Source organism: Thermothelomyces thermophilus, chromosome 5, assembly GCF_000226095.1.
Source record: "Thermothelomyces thermophilus ATCC 42464 chromosome 5, complete sequence".
NCBI classification, from domain to species: Eukaryota; Fungi; Ascomycota; class Sordariomycetes; order Sordariales; family Chaetomiaceae; genus Thermothelomyces; species Thermothelomyces thermophilus.
In genome coordinates, this window is record NC_016476.1 from 3,997,934 (window position 1) to 4,024,601 (window position 26,668).

The following is a 26,668-nucleotide window of genomic DNA, read 5'->3' on the forward strand; positions in this document are numbered from 1 at the left end:
TCTGTAAAACTGTAAAAGCGACGCCGGAATTGCTGCTTCTAGCAATTGTACCTAAGTAGGTATTCTGACACTATCTGAACCTGTCGATAATTAGAGAGAAAGGAGAAGAAGTAGGTCCACCAACATAGTTATTCAGTAGACTGTTGATGGTGCCGATGAGCCACGTAACTTCAGCAGAACAGTACTCGTCGCGAGACGTTGGCTTCCTCCAAACCTCCCATTCCCTGACCTCCCAATGCGACTCCAGGAATGATCCCGTTTTGTCGTATCCGTTTGCTTTAACCATTCCAGAACTGAGCAACAGAGCGTTCAAAATCCAAACAACAAGGGGTCGAAACTTTAATGATCCCATGACTGTACCCAGTCTCTTCAAGCCCTGGCGCATTCAACAACGCAGTTCGAATCCCGCTCCCGCACAAAGTAACCCACGACCTTCAACCCAGCCGCGCTTGCAATCTTTCTAAACATGGCCTCGTTCCGGAGCTTTCCTCCCAGGTTCAGCATCACGAGGTCGACGAGACTGTTGTGCGGCGCCGGGGTCTCCAGCAGCCTCTCCTCCATGATTATGACCCTGGCCTTCGGGTTATCGGCGGGCAAGGCCTCAGCAAAACGCCGTAAGATGCCAATGGCAGGCGAGTCCGAGTAGTCGAGCAGAACCCTCCGGAGCACGTAGACCAACGCACCTAGGTGACCAGCGGTCAGCCCGTCAGAAACCCTGAGAACACGGACGCCAGACCCCGGTAATCAACTTACCCTTTACCGGCTGCTCAGTATGGAAATCGTGCTCCATCATGACTACCCCTTCCAGGCCATCCCCCACCATCAGCCGCCGGGACTCCTCGATGACCTCGCTGCGATCCTGCAAGACGCACTGCCCCGGCTTAATCCCCTTCACGTCGGCCAGGATATCCCGCACAAACTGGCCCAGCCCGCCCCCGACATCGACCACCAGTGGCTCCGCATGGCCCCTCGCCCTGGCCTCGGCCCCGACCCAGCCGAGATCGTAGAGCGCGTCCGGCCCGACGACGGTGGTGTTCCCGCCGACCATCTCGCGCGAGCGCATGCTCCGCGCGAACGCGCGGGCGTAGCTCGGATGCAGCGCCTTCACCTCCCACGGGGCCAGGTCCGGACGGCCCCAGGCGAAGCTGAAGGGGGTATGGGATGGGCCGGGGGCTTCGCGGCGGCCGTACGCTTCGAAGAAGGAGGGCCAGTGGGCGAAGGGCCTCATGGCGTTGCCGACGGCGACGGTGCACAGCGGCGAGGCCGGGTGGGCGGTACGGTAGACGGGGGAGACGCGGCTGTGGGCGACGGTGCCCGGGCGCGGACCCGGGCGGAGCTTATTGGTCGCCAGCAGGTGGGTTGCGATACGGCCTGTTCCCGGAACAACGGCAAAGCGCGTAAGTGATCTGAATGCAGAATGGTGAAGTTTTTGTCGGGATTTTTTTGTGCGGTGCTGGTTTTTTTTTTTTTTTTTTTGTGGGGAGGGGGGGGCGAAGGGTTGGGTTGGAAAGGAAGGAACTTGTGCGAGAGGCTATAACTGACTGATGAGAGATTCCTCAGCATCGATGGCGCGGGCGAGGTCCTTGATGGATATGTGCCCTTCGAGAGGGATGTGGTCAAATGCCCGCCACTCGATGAAGATGTTCCATGCTGCTACGTCTGCGAGCTGTGTGGGGGAAAGGTTAATCATTGTGTTGACGGGGAAGGGGCGAAGAGGTCATGGCATGAGAGTGCCTACCGCAACCCAGTCTCTCTTCACCACATCCATTATCGGGGCCACTTCGAACGCGATCCTGTTGGCCGTTTCGGCGATGCTGCGCCTGCGTGCCACCTCATTCTCGTCGTCGTCACCGGGCTTGGTGGCAGCTGCCAGCCTCTTTGCATCCTCAAGAAGGGCCTTGGCGGCCTTGACCAAGTCGAACGCTGAATTCGATGCCATTTCAACTGGGACTTGCGAGAATTGCCTGGTCCATGAGCGGTTGGGGGAGTCGGTTGCACAGCAGGCTAATAAATGGCCAGTCACTCCATGCTGCAATCCAGAATACGGATATGCAATTGTGCAGCGCTGCATCTTTGATCACGCCGCCATCATCTCTTTTCCCGGACACGTTTTACATCCGAAACTGCTGTTTGCTGCCTTTGCATACTATCGGCTGATACTTTAACGGAGGTTCCCTGACCGCCACGTTGTAGTTCCTGAGACATGCAGGAGCCTCATTAGGCCGAGGCTTGTGCCCGAAAGACAACGAGCCGCGTCATCGGTGCGCCCAATGGTTTCGGCCCATGCTTCAACAGTTGTCCGGGGGGCCGGAGGTGGATTGGGGAAACCCATCATCTCCGTCGTACACCAGTGGCTTTGAAACAACTGAATTCCGGTGGAAGTGATGACGTCAATGGGCCACTCCATAACCTCCTCAACGTTTGCTCCAGCCAGCTAAGGACGAATTGCCATCGTGGCGACAAATCAACTTCGATCTACACTAGGAGTAGCGTAGTAGAGCTGATAGTATGTACAAGCTTTACGGGGCTGTAGTCTGGCGAAGACGTAGTGCATTGATCAATCCCATCTAAATTGGAAACTGCCCGCAACTTCCTCAAATGTGTCCGATATTCAAGGATTCCACGATAACACTTTGACATCGCAAAGCCTCGAGCAAAACGAAAGTGGTTATCGGCAATAATACTCAATCTTACTCATCCCTACGGTCAGAAGCAAACAGCGGAAAGTCAGTCCGCTATTACAGTGGATTATTTAATGCTACTTCCTCGTGCCAGACGCTGCATCCCAACCTTCGCGAAGCGGCCCAATCCGAACGTCGCCTTTTCGTTTCGTAGTCTAACAGCCTCAGCCACGCTCCACAAGATGACAGAAGACAAGGACGGCAACAAACGCAGCGTCGGCGATGAACCTCATCAGTACCAGGCTGGCTCGACCACCCACCGCGAGGAAGACCAGTGGAAGCACCGGCCGCCATATCGCGTCCACGAAAAAGGCACGTTCGACGTGAAGTGGAGGGGGAAATGCCATTGTGGCGCCATCCAGTACGAGCTGAGTCGCGAGAAGCCGCTGGCCTCCAAATACTGTCATTGCACGACGTGCCAGCGGATGCACGGGGTAATAATTTGATCCCTTAATTAATTACCCGTCTCACGGAGACTCCATCCCGAGTGATAATTAACCATGCTAACCGGGCCAGGCTCCATTCCAATGGGCTGCCATCTTCCACAAAACCGACATCAACTTTACCAGCGGCCACCACGATCTTGGCTGGTACGACCCGACCAGCAAGTCGACTACGCACCACCTTCCTTGCAAGGTCCAGTGTGCCTACTGCCGGTCGCCCATCATGGACGAGGGGAGGAACATGATCCTGCTGTTTCCCACCCTCATCGAGGGTATCAAGACCCCTAGGGGGAGAGAGGCGTTCGAGGTGCAGTCTCACATGTTCTACCCGCAGCGGGTCGTCGACATCAAGGACGGGAAGCCCAAGTTTCAGGGCTTGGCCGACGAGAGCCCGCTGGTTGACGAAGACACCGGTGAGGTCATTCCTGGCACCGAGCCAAAGAAGGAAGATAAGTGAGCGACGTAGGCGAGAGACAGAATATCTTCCAAATATCAGCCAGTCATCAGCGGAAATCTGATATTCTTTGCAACGAAATCAGATGCATATCGAGATGCTTATCGAGATGATTGTTTTCCAGGTCTCGCGATATTTGATTAATAAGTGCTAGGGTGATTGGTTGTTTCAAGCCGGCGATTATGCACTTGATGGGGGTCGCTCACCGACAGCTGAATGAGTTCTTTAAGACGGGTGTTAGCAACTGAAACGGAACCAGTAGTTCCCGTTGACTTCCCTATTATCTTAATGCTGCGGCTCTTGCATCTGTGCACCTTGTTTTGCAGCCGAGTTCTCTTCTTCATGAATGAAGACCTCGCAACTGCTTTAGCTTCCCTTTTGCTTCTCCTCTCTGTCCTCAATCGTTCTCTCCTCTTGAATCATTTTGATATCCAAGGTGCCAGCCATCTTCTGTTTTTCCCCAATAGTCAGCCACCATTTCGAACGCCAGCAGTACCGAACCGACCAAATGCGGCCGTTGGAACAACGTTATAATACCTGTTTCTCACCAGCCAACTAGTGCCACCCGCTATTTTGCACCCTCGGCGACCCTGCGTACATCCCGACTGTTCCATAGTCACTACCACACATTTCAACCGGGCTGCTCTCCCCAACGTGCATCTCGACAAAGCCCCGACTAACGCATCCAGCTCCTACGGCATCCCCTCGGCCATCCCATCATCCGCCGCCGCCATGACCCCAGACTTGCCAGCTTCCGAGTAAGTCGATCGTTGCTGCTTGACTCCTCATCCAGTACCACGTCCAGACGGCCGCTGCGACAAAGATGAGAGAGAAACATGGCAACATGAAGGAGGAGGAGGAGGAGAAAGGGCCTTGGGGGGGGGGGGGGGGGACGCACTAATCCAACACCGCTGCGGGCACACTGGACTGTCCGATGTCTGGTGCGTACGTGTCCCGCGCGGGAAGCCGACCTCACCGGATTGGCTCTGGTGGGCTGGAGATGAAGATCGTTTCCGTGTCGTGTTCTACGGCCACGTCGCCGACGCCTTTGTCCGGGACCAGGAGCCGCAATGGAGTCGCGCGGCCCCATTCCAACGAGAGCAGCTAAAACAGTAACGCCGGCTGCCCCTAATCTTTTTTTTTTTTTTTCGTCCCAGTGAAGAACGCTGATCCTAGGCTTCTTCGTAGGAGAATGAGTACGAATTAGTAGCGTAGCACTAACCCCCAATGGGGACTCTGGCTTAGACCCACAGACCGCATGTGGTCTCTCAAGTACGGAGCACATACGTTGTATGTATGTATGTACTTATGTAGACTGTTAGCGTAGTGTGTAGGCTTAGCGGAGTCAACAGCATGATAGGGAGTATGTATGTATTAATTAAGTACGGACCCGGTAGGGAGGTGCCGCCATGGGATAATATGGGCTCGGTTCCCATGGCAAGGGTTCATCTCCCGCAGGCAACGCTTTGCACACGTGAGCAGAACGGGATGGGCATGGATAGATATGTGATCTACGTGCATCCCAGGTGTCCCAAAGCGATTTGAGTGTCAGGTATCTGGCCTGAACTACTTGGTACGACAGACGGCAAAAACGCCGTACTGGGTACTTCAAGTTACACGTATACGGAGCTACATACGCGCATCCCGCGATTCCCTTACACCACTTAACTAGTGACCTACTCAAAATTGTCAGCCAAGGCTTGGTGAGTGTGTGACGGCGGTCGCGTCATCAAGGCTATCCTGTTGCGGAAGCTGCAGATTTCTGCTCTGTCTATTTACCGCGTGATGCTGGCGGAGTTCCCTACCACAGTGTCAGCGCAACTCATCGAAAGGAACCATCAGATTCGCACCTCAAGCACACAAGATTCTGGATGCTGTTCAGGAGCGAGAAAGAACGCGGCTCCCTCCTCCCACCTACGCTCGGCAACACGAATGCTCCAGGGTTATGGGCAACAGAGAGCTACGTGAACCAAAGGAACGGAACCGTTTTGTGTGCTTGTGGTTTTCTACTCTCCAGGCCGTCAGCATCTCTTTGGAAACCCCCCCCCCCCGGCCCTCTCCATTCATCAACTCTGATTGGTGATTGCAGGTGAAGCAGCTCATTAGTCAGCTCAGGACATTACCTATGTAAATCACGCGATGGGGCTATGACTATTAAACCATACACCTACACCGTACATGTTGTACCTGCTGTGTTCAGAGATGGCCTGCTTTACTACAGGAATTTTTTACCTCTTTTTTTCCCTTTTTTTTTTACCCCTGACCGTTGAGTGGTAGGACAAAGTGGCAAGCAATGTACCGAGCTCCACAACTGCGACTGCAGGAACGAAACTGTGACTTGAAAGGGAAGAATCGCCCTCTTGTAAGCTCCTTCGTTGTAATCCGAGCGTGGCGGAGATTTTCCCTGGGTACGCGTCTATCCACACTAGGACGTATTTGTCAGTCGGCGTATTTACTTTCTTTAACTCGATGGAAGCACATGCAAGGCTTCAATGGGTTCTTGTGGCAAAGTCAGGGCGTGATCAATGTGGGGACCGGGTCGGCCCGACACAAAGCGAGGCTCTCGTCTGGATCCCCCCTGAAAGTGGAAAACTTTTTCTTCTGGGCATGAATGACGCCAAATCACGACATGAGCAAAGTCTCGCAGAACCCGAGCAAAATGACGTCTGATATGCTGCTTTTACGGCTTGGGCTCCATCCCACGCGCGCAACGGCCCACAGGTCTGCATGGGTTCAACTGATGCAAGCCCAGGATTCCTTGCGGCCTGCCTTTCTCGTCAACAAAGGGCGCCTGGACGCCCTGGGATTGGGTAAATCCCTGTTGATGAAGACTGGGTCTGGAACCGCCGTGGTGGTTGTTGAGAAGAAGTGAAAAACCTTCAAGGGCCGGCCTCTGTTGCGCGGTTGATCTTTGCCTTTGAGACATAATTACTTACATATCCAACATACCCTACCGCACTCTCTGACTCTTCCCCAAGTTGGCATGTTCGTGCGGTGAAGGTTTTGGTCCGCCATGTCCAAGTTGTTTTCAACCCGGGTCAGGCCCGCGAATGGAGACGGGGACGGAGACAACAAGGGTGTTGTTCTCTCGGATGACCAAGAGAGCCAGATTGGTAAGTTAAATATTTAAGTTAAACCACGGGATGGGGGGTCCTGCTCCCCAAACCAGAGCCTCGGCCCCCCTACGTCTGTCTACATATAGACACTGACTGACGCGGTCGTGGACAGGTCACCTCCAGGCGGCACGGGACGCTAAGCGGCAGATCGGCATCGTCTCTGCCTCTTTTCTAATCGTTAACCGCGTCATCGGCACCGGCATCTTTGCCACTCCCGGCTCGATCCTGACGCTTTCCGGCAGTGTCGGCCTGTCCCTGTTCATCTGGGTTGCCGGCATCCTCATAGCGGCCGCTGGCACGGCCGTCTACCTGGAGTTCGGCACTGCCATCCCCAAAAACGGAGGCGAGAAGAACTACCTGGAATACGTCTATCGCAAGCCGAAGTTTCTCGTTACCGGCTTGTACACGGGATATGTGATTCTGCTCGGTTGGGCCAGCAGCAACTCGGTCATTTTTGGGTACGTTGTGTGACGTTCGCCGCTCGCATTCGCTGCACTCCAGATGTTCCCAGCTAGATTCCAGGTGGTGATTCATCAGAGCGGACCAACAAGCTAACCAGAATGGCGTGCTCTGATAGCGAATACATCCTCCACGCCGCCCAGGTCGAGGTCGACCGCTGGAATCAGCGTGGCATCGGCCTTGCCTGCATCACCGCCGCCTTCCTCATCCACGGGACGGCGTTGAGATGGGGCATCCGCCTCCAGAACGTTCTCGGCACTATCAAGGTCATCGTCATCTTGATCATCGTCGTCTCCGGCTGGGTCGCCCTCTCCGGCCGTCTCAAGCTGCCCGAGGATGAGCGGCCACACAACTTCACCAACGCCTTCGAGGGCACCACCGGCAGCGCCTACGGCGTCGTGACGGCCCTCTACAACGTCATCTGGAGCTTTATCGGCTTCTCCAATGCCAACTACGCCCTGAGCGAGACCAAGAATCCCGTCCGGACGCTCAAGATCGCCGCCCCGCTGGCCATCGGAACCATCTCGCTCCTCTACATGCTGGTCAACATCGCCTACTTCGCGGCCGTGCCCAAGGAGGAGATCCTGGCCGCCCGGCGGCTCGTCGCGGCCTCGCTCTTCCGCAATGTCTTTGGCGGCGCCGCGGAGCGCGCCCTGTCCGTCTTTGTCGCCCTCTCGGCCTTTGGCAACGTCCTCAGCGTCATCTTCTCTCAGGGCCGCCTCGTGCAGGAGCTCGGCCGCGAGGGCATCCTCCCATTTTCCCGCTTCTGGGCGAGCAACCGGCCCTTCAACGCGCCCCTCGCCGGCCTCTTTGAGCACTGGGTCGTCTCTGTCATCATAATGCTCGCCCCTCCCCCTGGCGACGCCTATGATTTTATTCTGAAGTGAGTTTGTTATCATCTTAGTTTCTCTCTCTTGCTCCCTTCTCCTCTGGGCGCCTCCACTAACCTCGCGGTCCTTTAAATACAGCGTGATTTCCTACCCTCTCGCCATCGTGAACGCCGCGGTTGCCGGAGGGCTCATCTATCTGTACCTGAACCGCAAGTCCTGGGGCTGGAACCCGCCCATCCGCGCGACTCTCCCCGTCGTCATCTTCTTCTTCCTCAGCAACATCTATCTCGTAATCGCGCCCTTTGTGCCGCCCGCCGAAGGCCAGAACATCTACAGCTCGCTCCCGTACTGGATCCACTGCGTCGTTGGTTTCGGCATCATCTTTGCGGGCGGTGTCTACTGGCTGCTCTGGGCCGTCGTCCTGCCCAGGATCGGTGGCTATGAGCTGGTGCGGGAGACGGTCGTGGATGACATTGACGGCTGGGAACGCACCGTCTTCTTCCGGCGACCCATTGAGAGCTCGTCGAGCAAATGAGCTTCAACACGCTGTTTTATACCCCGGTGCTTTGCTTTTTTTGTTCCATGGGAGTTGGGATTGAAGCATCTTGGACGATGTTTTAATATCGGCTGTAATAATATGGACCCAATGAATAATTATACCCCTCAAGACTAGGTTCTTTCTGCACAGCTCAACCTTGTTAGCGTCAATTGTCGCGGAACACAGCGAATTACCACGAACTCTGGTGGTTGGTGTGATCAAATCCCCTCAGGGTTCGAAAACGGTTAGTTAAAACAGTCCTACACATTGACTATCCTATGCTGCCCCAAATCGCCAAGCATTCTCCTGCTGGGTCCCCCCTTTCTCAACTGCCCACTTCTCAACGCTCTCCACCGCAAAAATTGTATCAAGCTTAGCAACCACAACGCCATCGTTGCCGGTAAAGACGCGTGCGAAAACTGGTGATCCACAAAGGCCTAAAGTCCCATGAAGCCGTGCTATGTGGGACTGGGAGGCAGACTGCAATGACGTGACAGGTTCCAGTTCTCTTGCTGTGATGAGAGATTTCAAGCGCCACACCTTGGCAGAGGCCGAGAGTTGCCTAGTGGTATCACTCCCGGCTTTCTGTAAAACCTCCCTTTTCATCAGCGTGTGGGCCTATTATAGTACGGCCTTCAGGTTTGTATCCGCTGTCCTGATGCACGACTGGTGTACCGGATGATTATGATGGCAAACTCACTTTCCGCCCATGACGGACAGCAGAAGAAACCGAAAAAAAGAAAGGCACCAGAGGGACGGCTTGATTTCCCTCTTGTTCCTGACCTCGTCCTGGCATTGAGTAACTTCCTGAACCCCTCGAAACCAAACTCGCTCAGTAACAGCTTAGAGCCAAATACCAACTTGAACCTAGAGATGTGCCAGTGTCCGTCAAGCTTCCTAAGGTAAGGAAGGTCCACAAGCGGACGTATCCCAGTATATTATAACCTTTCCTTCGAGAACTCAGCAAGACAACCCGGATGCCTGCCCAACACTCAACGGGCCGGCGAACACGAAAGCACCCCAAGGTAGGCGTGCCGTGATGGATCATTGCTCAGACAAGCACAAACAGGAAACAAGTGAAGAAGTCGTAGAGACTGGAGCTCCGAGGCTCAGTATTACCTAAGGATTCGGGGCTTAGATAACGTACATTTGCATGGATGGGATCAGACCCAGAATCAAATACCACAAGGGGCATGCACACCACTCTATGGCCCTCTATGCCCGGTACTTATTGCCGCCGTACAATGCTGCTTGCGTTACTTGAAAGGCAGCTATGAAGATTTGAACCTTCCTCCCAATAGCGTCTTAGGGTTGGCCTCCGTCTTGGATCCATGTTCTCCCCGAGGATGGCTTGGCATTCTATTAATAGTTATCCGTTTTAGACTGTTTGGAGGAGTACTGCACATCAAAATCCCGTGTAGAAGTTCTCGATTACAAGACATTTCGAAAGTGCGAGCTGTCCACTCACATAACGATAAAAGTCTGTTCCCCAGCTTGTCTTGAATCCTTCTCGGACACCTCTAGCCTGTTGCTTGATCAATGAGTCCCCAAAGGTACGGATCCTCTAAGCACATTAACATGGGTTGGCAACAACTGAGTGAGGAATGGACTAATTAATTAAGATATTTTTGCCTTCGTGTATACCACGATTGGGGAAAGGACCCGATTTGGCAGAATGACGAACTGGTCATGAGCTGCACATGCTCAGGATCAGTTGCAGCCTCGTTCCCAATCGGTACGGGTTCTAATCTTCCGGGGAATGTTATATGAGAACTGACCATGTTGCAGACGAGAGATACATCAGCAACAAATATTAATTACGGAACGCTTGTGTGTATACAGTATTAATTGTCTAGTTCTCGGCTGATCAGCCAGTTACTTCTACATGGCCTAATTAACCCTTCCTCCTGTTCACCAGGGCAGTGAATGAGGTGTGAGGCATAATGTTTTGCTATCTAGCGTTACTGGGCTGGCTAATTATCTATGTAGGTCAACGGGCGCTTGGGTATCTCAATGTGTCGGAACCCAAAATGGAGAACCGGCTCCCGTTAGGGAACCATGATCAGGATAGTAGGTTATAAGGGCGCCTAAGCCGGCCTACACAATGTCATAAAGGTTTTTCGTAGATCGATAATTAGTTATGCTGTCCATTTGGTTTGTCCACCGAATGCGGTGAAAGAAAGTAAATAGATCGAGTGCTGACAGTAATTACTTGGTGCCGTTCCAGGTTATGACTGGGTAGTGGCCGTAAATCCGTACTGACCGGCGGTTGTGCGAGACAGAGCAGGCAAGAATGTTCCGGTTGACCTCCTTCCGGTGTATAGCACGGGAGAACTCGACAATGGAAATGGAGACGCAGAGGGAAAGACTCTTGCGTAGAGAGATAACTCTGTACAATATCGTCGGAAAATGGGGGGAAATAGGCCCAGGACTGTAGTAGCCTGAATAACCAAAACATACAGTGCTCGTTCAACGTTGCAACTCCAGAAGTGGCGCGTTGCTTTGGGAAGTGGGGATCGCCTACTCCGTACGGAGTACGCCTAAGTTAATTAATTACGAATGCTGCTGCTCGGCGTGATTTTCAGAAAGATCCACCGCACACGCACTCCATGCATGAGGTTCGGACTTGCTCGGCGATGATGCCCTCCACCCTTAACTAAATCCGAGGGTTGGATGCGAATTCATGCATCCAATAACACCAGGTCTGTCCGCTCAACGTCAACCGAAAGCAAAGCAAAACTAATTACGGCATTACCATTTCCATCGAATATAACAACACACTGATACCCCCATACAGACACATTAAATAATAAGTTCCACGCATTCATGGCGACAGCGCAAGGCTCTTGGGCGCCCGGATCACTCGCAAAGCGCATCTTTTTCGAGCTCGGCCTGGCATCACTGGCGCGTTCGCCGCGCGATGTCAAGCTGCTGGTGGTGCAGCGCTTCGTGCGGTTCGTCGCGTACGGCAGCTCGACGCTGGTGCTCGTCTCGTTCCTGGGCGCCCTCGGCCACTCGCGGGCCCGCGCCGGGCTGTTCATGACGCTCACCCTCGTCGGCGACGTGCTCGTCTCGCTGCTGCTCTCCCTCAGCGCCGACCGCCTCCTCGGCCGCCGCGCCGTCCTCGTCCTCGGCGCCGCCCTCATGGCCGCCTCGGGCCTCGTCTTCGCCGCCGCCCCGCCCTCCTTCTGGGTCCTGCTGGCCGCCGCCGTCCTCGGCGTCATCAGCCCCAGCGGCAACGAGGTCGGGCCCTTCCGCGCCGTCGAGGAGAGCATTGTCGCCCACCTCACCCCCGCCGCCGACCGCTCCGACGTCTACGCCTGGTCCACCCTCGCCGGCACCGCCGGCACCGCCGTCGGCGCAATGAGCTGCGGTTGGGCCGTCGAGGGCGCCAGCACCGCCCTGGGCTGGTCGCTCCTCGATGCCTACCGCGCCGTATTCTTGGCTTACGCCGGCTTGGGCCTGCTTAAGCTGGTCCTCGCCCTGGCGCTCTCCCCCGCCGTCGAGGAGGACGAGGAAATGTCTTCCGATTCCGGCAACCATCCCAGAGGTGCTCCGAATGCCACCACGCCGCTGCTTGGTTCCGAGGCCGCTTCCCAGCCCGAGGCCGGCAAGACCCGCTGGTGGGCAAAGCTGTTGCCGCGGCTCAGTCCCGAGAGCAGAGGCATCACGGCCATCTTCTGCCTACTGTTTGCCTTGGATTCCTTTGCCTCGGGTCTAGCCCCGTGGTAAGTCATGGCTCACAGATGGGATCCCTATTAGCTGAACGGAGCGGCAGCTGACCGAGAACAGGTCCTGGGTTACATATTATTTCCGCTCTCAGTTTAGCCTTGAGGAGGGTCGGCTCGGGTCATTGTTCTTCACCACAAGCATTATCTCTGCTGTCTCGGTCGTCCTCGCCTCGTCCCTGGCCAAGCGCCTCGGGAATGTCAAAGTACGTCTTAGTTCTGTGCCCCACAGCTTTGGGGGAGATTTTTTGTTCTCTTTTTTTTTTTTTTTTTGGTCTTTTTCCCACCTCTAATATAGCAGCCACATGCTGACCTTGATATCAGACAATGGTCTTCACTCACCTTCCATCCTCCATCTTCCTCGCCCTCATCGGAACTACCTCATCCCTGCCCTTGTCCATCCTCTTTCTCGTTCTCCGGGCTTGCACCCAAAATATGGACGCCGCCCCGCGCTCGGCATTCCTCGCCGCGGTACTCCTCCCCGGTGAGCGTACCGCCATCATGGGCGTCATCAATGTCGTCAAGACCACCGCGCAGAGTCTCGGCCCGTTCATCACCGGCGTCCTCGCCGGCAAGGGACTGTTTTGGGCCAGCTTCGTCTGCGCTGGCTCTCTCAAGGCCACCTATGACCTCGGCCTGCTGGCCGTCTTCAAGAACCACGCAAGAGCCAGGCAGGGGCCGCGCGAGGAGGAGCAGCCTTGAAATCGTAGTCATTTCGGTAATTGGAATTTTACAAAGTCGCGGCATTATCCGAGTACGGAGAGCCGACCTCTCGCCCCAGCAATTGTGGATGACGGCATCGCCCTGCCATTAATAGTGGTTCTCTGTTTTCCGTTCCTGGCATTGGCAAGCGCTTTCATGCGCCAAATAAACAAACTGGGGCATGGTGGTATGACCGAATGGAGAGGGCAGACAGAAACTAAGTGGCCCGGGGGAGCAAACTGCGAAACCCTACTCATAGTAGCTATGGAGCAGCTCTGGGGTCTCCCCCTCCCGATCCTGGCAGTGCCCCTGTTGGAAAGATTGAACATGGCCAACTTCTGTGTGCTTTCCTTTATCCGAGACGGCAACGGAGAGATGAGCCGGTACCCTATCTAGGCCGTCTACTAGTCTCGGTGTCGCCAGCTCGAACGAGGGGCCCCCAATGCCGTCAATTGGACGTGGAGTCTCTCGGCTGCCGCAAACGGGCTGGAGAAGATGAGGAAGACAGGGCCGGGCAGTTCCGAGATGAAAGGGCTGGTGCGGCAAGGCGGGGCAGCACGGCGCAGCGTGTGGCAGCAGGAGAGGACCGACCGGCGTTCCAGCTCTTCGCCCTCGTTCGATCTGCCATTTGATCCCGGGAGCGACGATGAGAGTAACCGAGGCTGAATGAGAAGCCACCATGCGCCCCTACGACCTCTGTTCACATAATTGAGGTGATGCACATCTCTTTTGGTAATTACTTTCATGTTTCCTTTTCTGTGCTTTTCTTCTTCTCCATTCCTTCCCCCCCCCCTTTTTTTTTTTACTCCATTTGCGACAGTTAATAGACGTCCTTATAGACCGCCGGGTGGCCGGCCGGGATCCTCCTTTCGCTGGTATTACCGCCCTCTGCCTTTGCGCCCTCGTCCATGTCCTCATTGCTGTATTAATTAATAGGCCAAGAAGCCCAGCCAAGCAAACATGCAGATGCCGCGTGGGGAACACTCGACCCGAGGGCTTGGGTAATGGCTACCGTATGCATGGGACTCCATTTCCCGAAAACCCGGGTTGGGACACCTGGCTCGAACAGTCGGTACCGACGCCCGCCCCCTTCTCCGCACGCTAGTTCCTTTGGGGCCCCGGACTAGACCGCCCCAACGCGTCGGCAGTTTGCACACCCCAGGGTCGCAGCGGGAATCGCGGGGCGCACGTGTGGACAAATAAAGACAGTGTTGATCCCCTGCCGTTGCTGCCTGTCTATAATTAGTTAAGAGGCGTAAATTACTTCTTGTCCTGCGTGCATTCCCTTCTTCTCTCACTCCCAGGTTTGGCAAAGATCTGAATTGTCATAATTATTAATATTCGCCACCGCAGGAGCAGCAGCAACAGTGGCAGCGCCAATGCCGTCCAATGAGCCATGGCTTACCAAGACCTTCCTCGCCTCCCTATTTCTGGGCATAGGAGGGTTTCTATACGGCTTGTGAGTTGAACGCGCCACCCTCACGCGACCAAGAGAGCCAAGCAGTGGATGCTGACTTCTGACTCTGCTCTCCTCAGCGACTCGGGCATCATCACCCCTAGTTTGGCCTTGGCGTCATTCTCGACCTACTTTGACAAGCCCAATGCGCCTCTCCGGGGCGCCATCGTATCGGTCTACCAAGCCGGAGGTCAGTATGCCGCCTGCCGCGACCTCTTCCCACGTCCAATTCTGACCAGTATTTAGCATGGCTCGGCAGCGCTTCGGTAGGCATCACCAGCGATAGATTGGGCAGGCGGAAGGCTATCGCCTTTGGGTGCGCTTGGGGAGTGTTGGGCGGAGCCTTGATGGCCGGTGCCGCACACGTGGCCATGCGTACGTGTCTTGCCCTCCGTATCCTCCTGGCCACCCAAGAAAGGAAACATGAGAGGACCACAGGCTGACGACATTGGTGTCACCTGCAGTCATTATCGGCCGCCTTCTCATCGGTTACGCTGTCGGTACCGTCACGGGTGTTGCTCCCGTCTTTGGAGCCGAGATTGCCAAGGTTGATACCATCCCCTCCCCCCTCTCCCCCTTTTTCCCACTCTGCGCCTCCTGAATCCGCGTTTCTGTCCCGCAAGCAGCTGATACCGGGACAGACCAACGAGCGTGCCAGGATCACGGCCACGAACCAGATGAGTGAGTCTTCTTGAGGGTTTCTGCAATGTTCTTTATTTCTTCGACCATTCACTGACGAAACGACCTTGTCGCGCAGTGGTCGCCTGGGGATTCTTCGTTGCCCTCTGGACGGGCGTGGGCGAAGGAAAATGGTCTAACGCCAACCAGTGGCGGCTCGGCTTTGCGATCCAGGCGATTCCGGCCCTCCTTCTCGGGGTCGGCGTTCTGTTTATTGGGGAGTCCCCGAGGTGGCTCTGTCTCAAGGGCCGCTACGAGGAGGCCGAGAAGACTTTCCGGAGGTGGCATTACAACGGCAGAAACGACGAATGGTGCCGGACCGAGTTTGCCGCCATCCAGACGAGCATTGCCGAGGAGGTGCAAGCGCAGCACCGGCTCGGCTGGGGTGACCTCGTCCGCACCGCCCCGTTCCGCAGGCGGCTCTTCGTCGGGTCCTTCGTCTGGGCCGCTGCCATGCTTTCCGGTATCAGCTTCGTGCAGTACTTCCAGACGGCTATCTATGCGACGCTGCAGTTCGACCAGGACCGGCAGCTGCTTGTCAGCGGTCTCTACGGCTGCGTGGCACCCGTTGCATGCATCCTCTCGCTCTTCTTCGTCGATCGCGTCGGCCGCAGGAAGATCCTGATCGGCAGCTCGGCTCTGTTGTCGATCTCCTACCTGATCATCACCGTACTCGCTGCCCTCTACCCGGCCATACCCGGCAAGCCAACCAACGAGGCGGCCCAGAAGGCCATCATCGCGTGCATATTCTTGGTGTCGGCCAACTACTCCGCACTGCTGGGGCCCATGACCTGGATCATTCCGTGAGTGACTCGACTCCGCAGGAGAGAATACTTCAGACAGGCTCTCAGACTAACGATATTCGCAGGCCTGAGGTCTTCACGACCGAACTCCGTGCCAAAGCAAACGCGGTGGTCCAAGTCATCCACTACTCCATCAGCTTGATCATTACCCAATGTTCCCCGATCGCCCTCGAGAGGGTGGGCTGGAAGTACTATGTAACGAAACTCCCCCAGAAGCATACGCCGCTGCAGATTAGTCCTGCCGCTAACGAGAGGCACCAGATCCTCTTCATCCTCACAAACGCTCTGTGCACGCTCGTGTTTGCGGTTGCCTACCCAGAAACCCGAGGTATGCGAAACTCACGCCTGCTTGGCTCTCCGTCGTCCGTTAGCCGTGTTCTAACACCCGGTGCAGGCAAATCGCTCGAGCAGATCGACGAGATATTCGGCGACGTTCAAATTAAGCGTGACGTCGAATCTAGCCCTGAGAAGGAGGTCCTCGAGAAGGATGGTGTCTCGATTACCGAGGTGTCCAGATAACGCGTCAAACCCAGCCTCCTAATAATTCACCCTCTATGGCACGGGCTCATCCGAAGTAATAATGGACATATTAGAGTAATGGTATCCACTTTTTGATGGTGTAGAAATACATCATATCACTTTGTCTCGACCCTCGTCAGCTTCCAACGTAGACAAGGGAGGGGAGGAGCCTTCCATGAAGTTGGACACATAGGCTCTCATCTGCCTGCTACATGTACTCGCAAACAAGTTCGACCGATAAAGTACCAGTGCTAATTAATTTGGGGACCCGAGCAACATCTCATCGAGAAGAATGTGCATTCGAAATGGCTCGCACCAAACGCACACATATAATAATTACTCCTCTTGGGCGACATACCCAAGACAAGAGAAACAAAGGGCTTGAAAATATCATGTTTCCAAGTTCCAAGGTACTTTTAGTGTTTTTAAACCCAATCAAACTCCAACAAAGCCCCAAGCCAGTTTTCTCGCCTCCTAACTCCTTTTACTCTGCAGTGATGGAGAGGACCTCGATGTTGTTGCCGGCCGGATCCAGCACGAAAGCGGCGTAGTAGTTCGGGGAATACTGTGCCCGGATGCCAGGCTCGCCATTGGACTTGCCGCCGGCGGCAACACCCGCCTTGTGGAAGGCGTCAACGGTCGCGCGATCTAGTACAGATACAATCCACCCCCCCAATCCACGTGGTTAATTAGCCATAATTACATCCTGTTAATTACTCACTTGATCCCCCCCCCCCCCCCCCCCCCCGCGGGGCACAAGCGGCCGGACTCAACTCGGCAAAAGAGAGAAGGACAGAAGGAGCAAACCGAGAAAGAAGCATTAGAAGAACCCCAATGAGAGATGACGGCAACAGAAAAAAAAACAGCTCACCCTTTGCCAAGAAGCAAGTATGATTCGGCACAAATGCCCCCTCGGGCGGGGAGACAGGTTCCGGGGCGGCGGCAGACGAGGCGACCCACCAATCGGCGATGCCCGCGGCGTTGTCCGAGAAGCCGACGACATTGCCGTCGCGGAGGACAACGGATTTCTTATAACCCAGCGGGGCGAGGGCGGCTTCGTACCAGGCAACCACGGCCGGGTACTGGGAGGCGGGGACCTTGATACCGGTGTGTGCGATGGTCATTTTTTTCCTTTTCTTTTTTTTTTGTGGTTGCGTTTAAGGCGTGACTGATTCGTACAAGAGGGGGTTGTATGGCAACGCTGTGGTTGGGCTGAGGGGATGCTTGACTTCTTGAACAGAGAGAACTGAGATGATCGTGGGGATGACAAAGAGCACCAGGAGGCCGAAAGTTGACCCCTTTATCTATTAATTATCCAACGAGAAAAATCCTCAATATCTTCATGCGATAATGCCAAGGAGTCCAGCCCCAGGCTTCCACTGCCCCTTTCTGCGATGTTCTTGAGGATGCATAGATTACTGATCCGGCCATATCTGTCGGTTCTCGGGACGACCGGTGTCCGGTTCCCCCGTGAACGCGGGCATCGTGGTACCTTGCGGCGCGCGTCGCGTTGGATGATTGGGTGTGGAGCTGGGTCCCTGACGCGTGATTGACGCAAAATCCCGTGCCACTGCAGCTTGGCTCACTAATAATTATGCGAGGACCGGAGTTGCTCGTCAGTAAGCTCTCAAGCTGACAAGAAAACCGAGCTCCGTCGATGACCGACGAGCCCCGAGTACTTGCGTGAGTGCGGGGCAAGAATGGTAATTAAGCACCAACTCGGTTCGTCAGGTGACCGTTGCTCCAGAGCCACGGAGCAAAGGCTGAATGAACATACGGAAGAAAACAAAAAAAAAAAAAAAAAAAAAAAAAAAAAAAAACGCTGAAAGACGCGACGGCTTGGCGGACAGAAAAGGAGACAGGGAGGAGCGCGAACTGTTGGCGTCATTTGCGAAAAGGCAGAAACGGAGTTCCTTGTAGCGGGCAGCGAGTGGGGAAGGGCGAGGGGGAGGGGTTTTATTGAGAGCGAAGTTGAAGCCTGGTTAGGATATACACACATAAATATCGGTCTTGCCTTGCGTGTTGAATGACGGTCATACGGAAATAGACCAAGGTTTTGCAGAGCCCTACCACATATGACCATAGACAGTAGAAAATACAGGATCCCGTCCGCTCTCCCATAGTCAAGCTACTGACCGCTACTTTGTCTAGAGGGTAAGAGAAAACGTCACGAAACGGCCTCAACCTTACCGTCGACTGTTAAGATAGCCGTTCTTATCGCCCCTTTCGGCGGCGCGATTGGCCTCTACTGTTTCGAGGCTACGGCCAGGTTAAAAAGCTGGGCCGCCCTCCCAGTCGGCGCCGCACGTTGGGTCGCCCTAACGCAAAATCCGCGACCGACCGCCCATCGTCTCTTGAAAAACTCGCATTCATCGGGCAAAGATGTCTCGCAAGCGCCGCGCTGTTGTTCTCAAGAAACCAGCCTGCTCGCGCGACCGTAACGAGCGACAACGAAAAGCGGAGTTGTCGAAAATGGCTGGTTACGAGCGTGCAGCATGAGACCCCGCCAGCGCTCGCGGCAGCTTGGCTTCTCGAACTTCTTCACAACATCACCCTTTTCCTCCTACACGGTAATTATTCTATTTGGCATCGTATCACAAACGGGCTGCACGCTCGCTGTCTAAAACCAGGCGGTAAGCGAATCGATGCCGCCAACTCGCCCTCAGCGGGCCAAAAGCCCTGAAGCAGCCCCGACCGGACCTTCCCGCCGGGCCCCCCGCGTAGATCGCCATTGCCGTGCATTGCACGAAGACGGTTCCGATTGCCGCGCGCGCCTGCTCCACGCCAGCCACGTCTTTTGCCCCGCTCACCACCGAGAGTACAAACGGCTGTACGAGTCGTACAAGCGGACCGAGAAGCACTACAGCGGCATCGAGTCAAAGGCTGACGGGGCCGACGATGTCAAGACAACGATCAAGGCCAAGGTGGCCGCCGGTAGAGAAACCCTGCGACTAAGGGACCAGGTCAACCGTCGGTTTTTTAGTTTCTCGGTTCAGAACCGCGGTCATGTCAAGTGGATCATGAAGCTCCAATCCGAAGTCCTCGCTCTGGAGCGGGAGCTGGAGCGGGAGTTGGCGGCCCCGGAAGCCCCGGAAGCCAAGGGCTCTGCGAGTCCAAGACGGCCGCCGAAGCCGCAATCACTGTCACCACTTGATCCGGCAGTTCCATTGTCGGCGCTGGGTCACCTCCCTGTTAGCAGCCCTATCGTCGTCCTGAGACAAGCCTCCGACGCCATCTTGACTGCCAAGATCAAGGAACTCTACTCCATCTCGCCCGCACTGGATGACTCGTCATCCCTCGTCCTCGATGACGTCGACCCCGGCGTCACGAGGGAGCTAGACGACCGTGACTATATCATTCGCTTCTTCTTTCGCGAGCTTATCGCGCAGAAAGCCGACGCCGACGTGCTTGCCAGGGCCGCCCGAACCCAAAGTATCAACACTTTTCTCCGCGAGTCGTCAGCAGAGCATGTCGAGGGTTATATCCGATTCTTCCACGCTTTTCAAGAGGGACGCCATCACACGTTGCATATTTTGCGTGACGCTGTTTGCGACTATCTCTTAATAGATTCGAAATCGCCATCCACCACGATTCTGGGCGCCGGAATCGCCACAGATGACAGCCCACGGAGAATGACTTCTAGGGGCTGGGACCTATTATGGACCAACTTCCACGACATTGTGGGGTGGTGGAACCTCGAGCTTTTTGCCGTTCAGTTCGACGACTTAGTCGCGGTTAAGGCCTTGACGGCGTGCCAACGCTACGGAACGGGAACCCCGAGCGAGGATGACGAGGATGACAAGGACAACGAGGACAACAGGGACGACGTCTCAAGCTGGTACGTGCCCAACGAAGACGTCTCTCAGGAAAGCGCGCTCGCTGTGTTACATGGCTTCATCGCCGTCACAAAGGGCTTCAGCGACCACGACTCGCCCCGCGTCGAAGCCGAGCCTGCCTTTGCCAAGGAAAGGCAGACACGCTGCTACCTTGTGGGACGGATGAGCAAGCAGGATCCCGTGGCCAGGCAGCTGGCGCAGGAGCTGGCCGAGAGGATAGCGAGCTTTGTCGTTTTGGTGTATGATCGAGAGAAGGAAGGAGAGGCGGCCTCCGCTCTGGTCTTACCAGCCCCCCCTGACGCAAACCCGTGGATCGGACGATCTCGCACGGCGCCCACAAACGAAGCGCTCGGCTCCCAACCTTGGACGGTGGAGTGGTCTTTGGCTGATGTCCTCAGCGACATTGGGCTTATCCACAGCCTGAGGGACAGGAACATGGCAAAGGACTATTACGAGTTCATCATCATCGATAGAACCCCGGGGAAGACATTCGATATTCTCGATGCCGTGGCAGATGCCTTGTCTAAGCTGAAGGGAGATTCGCCATTCGACCAGGTCTTCCGTCAGGTCATCGCGAAATACGTCCCAGCTGAGGAGCGAGACCAGTATCTGGAGGCCGTTGCGCAGATGGATTTTGGCCAACCTACACTGTCAGCACCTCCCCAGTATCTAGGCAACCGCGTCAGAAGCTGGGACATTCCCAACTCACTCCGTGCTATTCTTGGTGCTGCGCTGCAGGATTCGTCACGGGTCACCACCCTGCATGAGTCGCGGCTCATCTCCCACGTCGCGGCGGACCTCGAATCGCACGGTGTCACTGCGCGGATTACCGAGTACGAGGCATCTCACACCTGCCCAATCGCTGTGCGAGGCGTCGACGGGCTCGACGACCTCTACTTCCACTACGACATGGGGCCCATGAGCGAACGAGTCATCCGCGGGAGCGTGCTTGATTTCGATCCTTCCATCAACAGTCTCACCGAGTTCGCCGAAGCCTACCACCGTGCCCACCCCAACGCCGTCTTCGCCAAGGGGAGCATAAAGGTTCATTACTGCGCGTGGCCCATGCCCATGCTTGCCGGGCCGCGCTACTCTCGTCTCAACTTTCGTACGCCCGAAGGCCGCCTGTACAGGTGGAAGGCACTGCCGTTCGACATCCCCTTAGCCTCCCGCGTGTGGCAGGTGTTCGTCAATCACGAGCTCAACAGCAGACTGCCATTCGCTCGCCTCCAACAAACGACTTTGCTGATATGTGCCGAGAACCGAGATGACGCCGAGTCCAGTGCCAAGGCGTTGTCTGAGATTGGTGAGAAGCACGGATGGTCATTTTCGATTCCGCCACCGGCGTCGTGGCTGAGCGACGTAAAGGGGCTGGGTCTCGAGACTTTGTGGGAGGGAGTTCGTGCCGCTCTATAGCTGAAGGCCTCTTCTCTCGATCACGGTTGGTCTGGCCAACAACTCGACAGGAGGAGAGGGTTGCCCATGCGGGCATGGATGGGCGAATAATTACACTGTCCACTGCGGTCGCCTCCAAGGTGATTTTTCAGCGGCAGGCAGACACGAGATCATGTGGACCTAGGCATCCAGGGGGCGGTGTTTACATCCTCTTCGCAGAAGTACCTGAAAAGGGGGAGGGGGGACGGGGTCAGCCCTTGGGGAATTCGAAATGTCTATTTAGGGGGCATTCTCGCCGCGATTACATGCGGAAGTGGTCTTTTGCTCCTCGTATTACTTTATCTTCATTTACCTTACCTTACCTATCTCTTTTATTAACTTATTTTCAACAAACCATGATTTTCAATCATGGACAACTCAACAAATAATCCAACCAAAGAGAGCGCCCTGGAACGCGGGCTCCTCTCTTCCATAACCGATCCTACTGGTAACATCCAGCAGATCGCCACTCGTCCGTACTCGGACGAGTTCAAGCGAGACACCGCGTACAATGCTTCGAGGAAGCAGGTGCGTGTCCGGGTCTACCTAACCACGGCAGATCGAAACTTTCTGTCGAACAAGGTCTATCAGCACCTCGACCTTGAATTCTCCGCCACTTCTGGTTCAGGCCATAGCCTAGCAAATGCCAGGCGGGCCATCGAGCAAGAGATTGTCGTCTCAAAATGCTCCAAACACCAAAATTTGGTGGACGTTGGAGGGAATTTCTTCACGTACATCACGATGTGCCGCGAGAAATTCCACTGCTGCTGCCCACTGCTCGATATCAGGGACTCGGCGAGATTGTCGACACGCCTCTTCCAGCTCGACACATTGATCCGCGAGCAACTTACCGAGGATCCCGTTCCTAACCTGGATTACGAGACCGCGAACCGGCGCAATGCAAAGAAGCAGCGAGCCAGGGCCGTGCAGCAGAACCCTGCCCAGTTCTAATGTCGGAGAAGAGCGCAAGACTGCTACGTGCGTGCCGACGTGCTGCTGTTCCTGGCTCGCTCTACGACATCCCCGTGGATGACATCGCCAAGATCATGTTTGCCCACAAGGCAACCAAGGGCTTCGGGTACATCATCTTTGAGCCCGAGATGCTGACCGACGACCGCGGATATATCCGGGGCTCGACTGCGAGTGGGAGAAGACGGTCAAGAACCCGCTGAAGGTGGCGGGCGTGGTTGTCGGTGAGACCGAGTCTGTGATCATCGAGTACCGCTTCCGCGAGGACTCGTCCTGGTGCTACTGGCATGACTTCGAAAACTTGGTGCTCCTGGCATCCAAGCTGATGGTCAAGTACAAGGACCATCACTACGTCATCGAACGCGTGTACGGCCACGGCATCCTTCGCCTCGACATCACCGCCGTCGAGCCGGTATCGCTCCCTTCTACCCTGGCTTTCAGCTACTGGAAATCCGGGTACAAGAACAGGGTTGGTGTTCGCGTTTTCGATCTCGCGGGCCTGTCTCGATCGTCCACAACCAAGAACATTCGGTCCGAGATTGCGTGGGTGGACTCGGCACTGGTGCAACAGCTTGTCAGCTACTGCCTGCGGCTCAGCGACGAGAAATTCACGCCCAAGACCGTGTACGACTACGCGGTCGGTGTAAACGCCCGCTTTACCGTCAACAGCGTCGATGTCACAGTTAAGGTGTGCACAGACACCATGCTGGCGTACGGCATCTCATTCTCGCTGTGGTGGATCGCCTTCTGCTTCAAGTTCGACCAGAGCTACATCCAGACGGTCTTGGTACGGCGCGAGATGGGGCGTCGCAATCTGCGCGTGGCCAGCGTGACGAAGTTCATGCTCATGCGCTTCACCGAGGCTGTCGCGAGTCCCAAGTGGTTGCCGACCCTGACGGGAGAGACGGGCTTGTTCACCAACTTCGCCGACAGCTTGGTTCAGCACATGTCGCAGTCCCTGGAGGCAGGATACGACGTGCCGAACCCGGAAATCGTCGAGATCGATCCTCTCATCTCGTTTGAGGACGTGTTCGACGCCTTTAAGAGCAGTTTCCGGGTCAGAACCATCACGGTGGACGAGATGGACAACTGGACCAACTCGTACGACAAGTTGGTCGAGCCCATAACCATCATCAAAACGCTCGACCTGCTCGCCGATAGGATCCGGAGCACGTCGCCGGGAAAGTACCGCGAAGTGCTGGAGGACTGCACTAAGACGTTGCGACGTCGGCTCGCCATCCTGGACCCAGAGCGGCACGGGTGGATTACAGCCTCATGGTCTGCACGCCAAGACGTCCAACGCATTCTGGACAGCGTGCTTCCGCTCTCGGGTGGTCCGGTCGGCTCAAGCACAGAGCTGTCGGAGGCGAATGGCGGCGATGGCTGCGATAGCGTCACACCGTCGCAATCAGTGTCGATTGTGTGCGGTGCCGAGCCGTCTACGTTGCCGGCTACGATAGCATCTCGCGAAGACCCTGGCCATTCCGACGTACAAGGACTGCCCATGATCTCGTACAACACGACGAGCACCTGCAGGACGGCCATGGCAAGCTTCCACGAGCTCTGCGGCGGTGTCTTCCACCTGGGCAAGGACGCGTACTGCGGATCCAACCAGTGTGCTGTCGGCGCACTGCTGGGAGCGCTCAACAGCGTCGGATACAAGCTCTCGAACCTCGAGGCAGTAGAAGCCTTGTACGGTGACGACGAGGGAAGGAACATTGTCAAAAGACTGGACGACGAGACGCTGAGGGCGACGCTTTTCCGCGAGCTGACTGCGAACGAAGTCCGCGAGGGGCTGGTCGAAGCGGCCAATGGGCAGAGGACGGACGAATTCGAGCACGCTGACATGCAAACGTATGCGGCCAAGCTCGGGTTCCAGCTTGGCATCGTCGTGATCGAGAAGGACTGCCTGGTCTTCATGGGGCCTAGCGATTGCGAAGCCTTTGGGCTCCCGGAAAACGCGCCGACGCTGTACATGGCGCACATCAACCGGAACCAATGGCAGAGCATTGTGGCGGGCGAGTCGGACAAGGTGAAGAACTATCGCTTCTTCATGGCCCCTCCCAGGGGAGGTGCTGATGCTGACGATGACTTCGAGAACAACGGCGTTGATCTGGAAGCGTTCCTGCGCGACGCCGGCCAGGTCATGGATGAATTGGACGACATCCGCCTGAGCGACGATGGCTCTGTTAACGAGGCCGCAGACGACGAGGCTGCCCTTTCAGACAAGGGCGTCTCTGCACTCGGCGAGCTCTGCCAACACTTGGGCCACAGCGGACTCTCAAGAAGATGACCCAGCCATGGCCGACTCGACTGCCGAAGTGTTTGACTTTGAGGATGCGAAACCACGGGTGCGTATGCCATCAGGCAGCAAAACAGCCTCAGGCGAGGCACGCACTACCGACAAAGAGGCATCCGAGAAGACCATTCCGGCAAAGACACAGTCGACCAAGGCGAGGAAGGCAGCCAGGGCAACGCAAGCAGGCGCCAAATCCTCGAAAAAGGCTAAATCGGCCGACGAAGAGGCCAAGCGCACCGAGAGCGGCGAGACCAAGCAGGCCAAGAAGACCAAGGGGGCTACTCCCGGGCGAAGAAGCAGGCCAAGGTGGCAGAGACCAAGCCCAGCAAGCAGAGCCAAAAAAGCGCGAAGTCTCAAGTAAGCGACGGCGGTCGGAACAGCCAAGGTCCTCCCGCCCGCGAAGCGCGCTCTGCGCTACAGTGAGAGGGACCATGCCGGGAACGATGGCCCGTACGTAAATGGCTGGAAGACGATCGACCAGCGCCTGTCCGAGATTGCGGCTCGTGTGCAGCAAGACCAAGCGGGGGCCAATCTGCAGACACTCGCCAAGAAGGAGGTGTCGGGCGACAACCGGCCACTCTTCACGAGTAAGCCTGAAGACAAGACAGGCGACAAGGACGCACCTTCTGACAGTAGCAATACGGATGGAGGTGACGCCAAACATGCGCCGCTGTCGCAGGTGGACAAGGAAAGGATCCTCGAAGAGCGAACCAGAGCTCTAGTCAGCTATCTCGTGTCACTCATTTTTAATTGAAGTTTCTTTGTTTTGTTTAAAAGTGTGCCTTGACTACCCCTGAATTACGTGTTGTGCGTCATATGCAGATCTCAGCTGACCAGAGGCCTTTACGGCTGAGCAGCTACTAGTAGACCCGGCCGATGATACCAAGAGCAACATCGCTGGTCCGCAGCGAAGATGGGAGAGATAACAGCCGGTTCCCTCTGTTTCCATGTTTATTATCGTCGTAGTCATTATGGTCTCTACACTGTGAATGGAATTCTCTGCAGGTGCTCGCCTTGATTCACCGTATGGACTGCCTGGCTTTTCCCCACTCTCCAGTGGCATCGACGAATTCCCGGAAGGCGCTCGGGCTGCCCATCAGCTTCTCCAAATATTGCCTCTTGTCCGGGGTTCCTCCGATCCTAGGAGTCCCCAAGCCATGGCTACTGATGGTGTCCTGAAGTTGCCCTGTGGAATTCAAGGAAGTGCTTTTGTGAGGCCCGAGAAGCGGTGCCACGGAAGCACCGGATTGCCGCGGTGTTGTCGAGACCCCGACCCGGGTGTCCGGTTTAGCTAAAGCCAGGGCCTGTTGAAGTCCCCGGACTGTTGAAGCCCCCGGAGGGCCTCGAGGGACTCGGCGTCGAGGTCGACCACTCCAGATGGGTGTAGCGAGGCCCAGACAGTGATTGGTTTGTCCGCGTCGTCGTGCCGGAAGACCGTAAATCCGTCCCCAATTCTTTTTGCATTTGTGAACCATCTGTGAAGACGACAAGATCCGAGCTCTGAAGGGTGCCCATTAGTCCTCAAAACGCGCCGCAGCTGTCTTCTTGTCTAGCATGCGGGTCCCCAGGGTTGAAATGGCGGCGGCGGAAAATGGGGAAACCTCGAGGGCCGCGCACTGAAGCCGGATTCGGGGCCGGGAGACTGTGGCTGCATTGCCCGTCTCTCAATCTCGTCTTTCAAGTCCTCCAACTCAGTCTCATTCGTTATCACTGGGAAGAGGGC

At 55.9% G+C, this 26,668-nt stretch overlaps 8 protein-coding genes across 8 annotated transcripts; 6 read left to right on the forward strand and 2 right to left on the reverse strand.

Annotated features, from left to right (window-relative positions):
* Positions 1-23: 23 nt before the first annotated feature.
* MYCTH_2309549 (uncharacterized protein) lies at positions 24-1,811 on the reverse strand. The gene is made up of 3 exons (XM_003665569.1): positions 1,543-1,811; positions 754-1,371; positions 24-683 (listed from the first exon to the last, which is right to left on the reverse strand). The coding sequence occupies exons 1-3, from the start codon at positions 1,688-1,690 to the stop codon at positions 370-372; spliced, it is 1,080 nt and encodes a 359-aa protein (XP_003665617.1). The 5' UTR covers positions 1,691-1,811; the 3' UTR covers positions 24-369.
* A 1,052-nt stretch (positions 1,812-2,863) lies between these two features.
* Positions 2,864-3,581, forward strand: MYCTH_2067902 (uncharacterized protein; the record flags this gene model as incomplete). Its single annotated transcript, XM_003665570.1, has 2 exons — positions 2,864-3,115; positions 3,198-3,581. The coding sequence occupies 2 exons, from the start codon at positions 2,864-2,866 to the stop codon at positions 3,579-3,581; spliced, it is 636 nt and encodes a 211-aa protein (XP_003665618.1).
* Positions 3,582-6,383: 2,802 nt separating this feature from the next.
* On the forward strand, positions 6,384-8,690 carry MYCTH_2309554 (uncharacterized protein). The gene is made up of 4 exons (XM_003665571.1): positions 6,384-6,691; positions 6,807-7,152; positions 7,272-8,036; positions 8,122-8,690. Exons 1-4 carry the CDS (start codon positions 6,592-6,594, stop codon positions 8,516-8,518), a joined length of 1,608 nt encoding a protein of 535 aa, XP_003665619.1. The 5' UTR covers positions 6,384-6,591; the 3' UTR covers positions 8,519-8,690.
* A 2,432-nt stretch (positions 8,691-11,122) lies between these two features.
* Positions 11,123-13,076, forward strand: MYCTH_2309557 (uncharacterized protein). The gene is made up of 3 exons (XM_003665572.1): positions 11,123-12,249; positions 12,314-12,455; positions 12,574-13,076. Exons 1-3 carry the CDS (start codon positions 11,348-11,350, stop codon positions 12,949-12,951), a joined length of 1,422 nt encoding a protein of 473 aa, XP_003665620.1. The 5' UTR covers positions 11,123-11,347; the 3' UTR covers positions 12,952-13,076.
* A 1,117-nt stretch (positions 13,077-14,193) lies between these two features.
* Positions 14,194-16,513, forward strand: MYCTH_2309559 (uncharacterized protein). Its single transcript, XM_003665573.1, has 9 exons — positions 14,194-14,410; positions 14,488-14,597; positions 14,654-14,782; positions 14,872-14,954; positions 15,049-15,088; positions 15,165-15,888; positions 15,954-16,083; positions 16,150-16,216; positions 16,283-16,513. Exons 1-9 carry the CDS (start codon positions 14,331-14,333, stop codon positions 16,405-16,407), a joined length of 1,488 nt encoding a protein of 495 aa, XP_003665621.1. The 5' UTR covers positions 14,194-14,330; the 3' UTR covers positions 16,408-16,513.
* Positions 16,514-16,891: 378 nt separating this feature from the next.
* MYCTH_54823 (Glyoxalase/bleomycin resistance protein/dioxygenase-like protein) lies at positions 16,892-17,531 on the reverse strand (the record flags this gene model as incomplete). The annotated part of the gene is made up of 2 exons (XM_003665574.1): positions 16,892-17,055; positions 17,279-17,531. The coding sequence occupies 2 exons, from the start codon at positions 17,529-17,531 to the stop codon at positions 16,892-16,894; spliced, it is 417 nt and encodes a 138-aa protein (XP_003665622.1).
* Positions 17,532-18,654: 1,123 nt separating this feature from the next.
* On the forward strand, positions 18,655-21,853 carry MYCTH_2309563 (uncharacterized protein). The gene has a single exon (XM_003665575.1). It carries the CDS (start codon positions 19,053-19,055, stop codon positions 21,657-21,659), a length of 2,607 nt encoding a protein of 868 aa, XP_003665623.1. The 5' UTR covers positions 18,655-19,052; the 3' UTR covers positions 21,660-21,853.
* Positions 21,854-22,800, forward strand: MYCTH_2309564 (uncharacterized protein). The gene has a single exon (XM_003665576.1). The coding sequence runs from the start codon at positions 22,047-22,049 to the stop codon at positions 22,626-22,628; it is 582 nt and encodes a 193-aa protein (XP_003665624.1). The 5' UTR covers positions 21,854-22,046; the 3' UTR covers positions 22,629-22,800.
* The last annotated feature ends 3,868 nt before the right edge of the window (positions 22,801-26,668 follow it).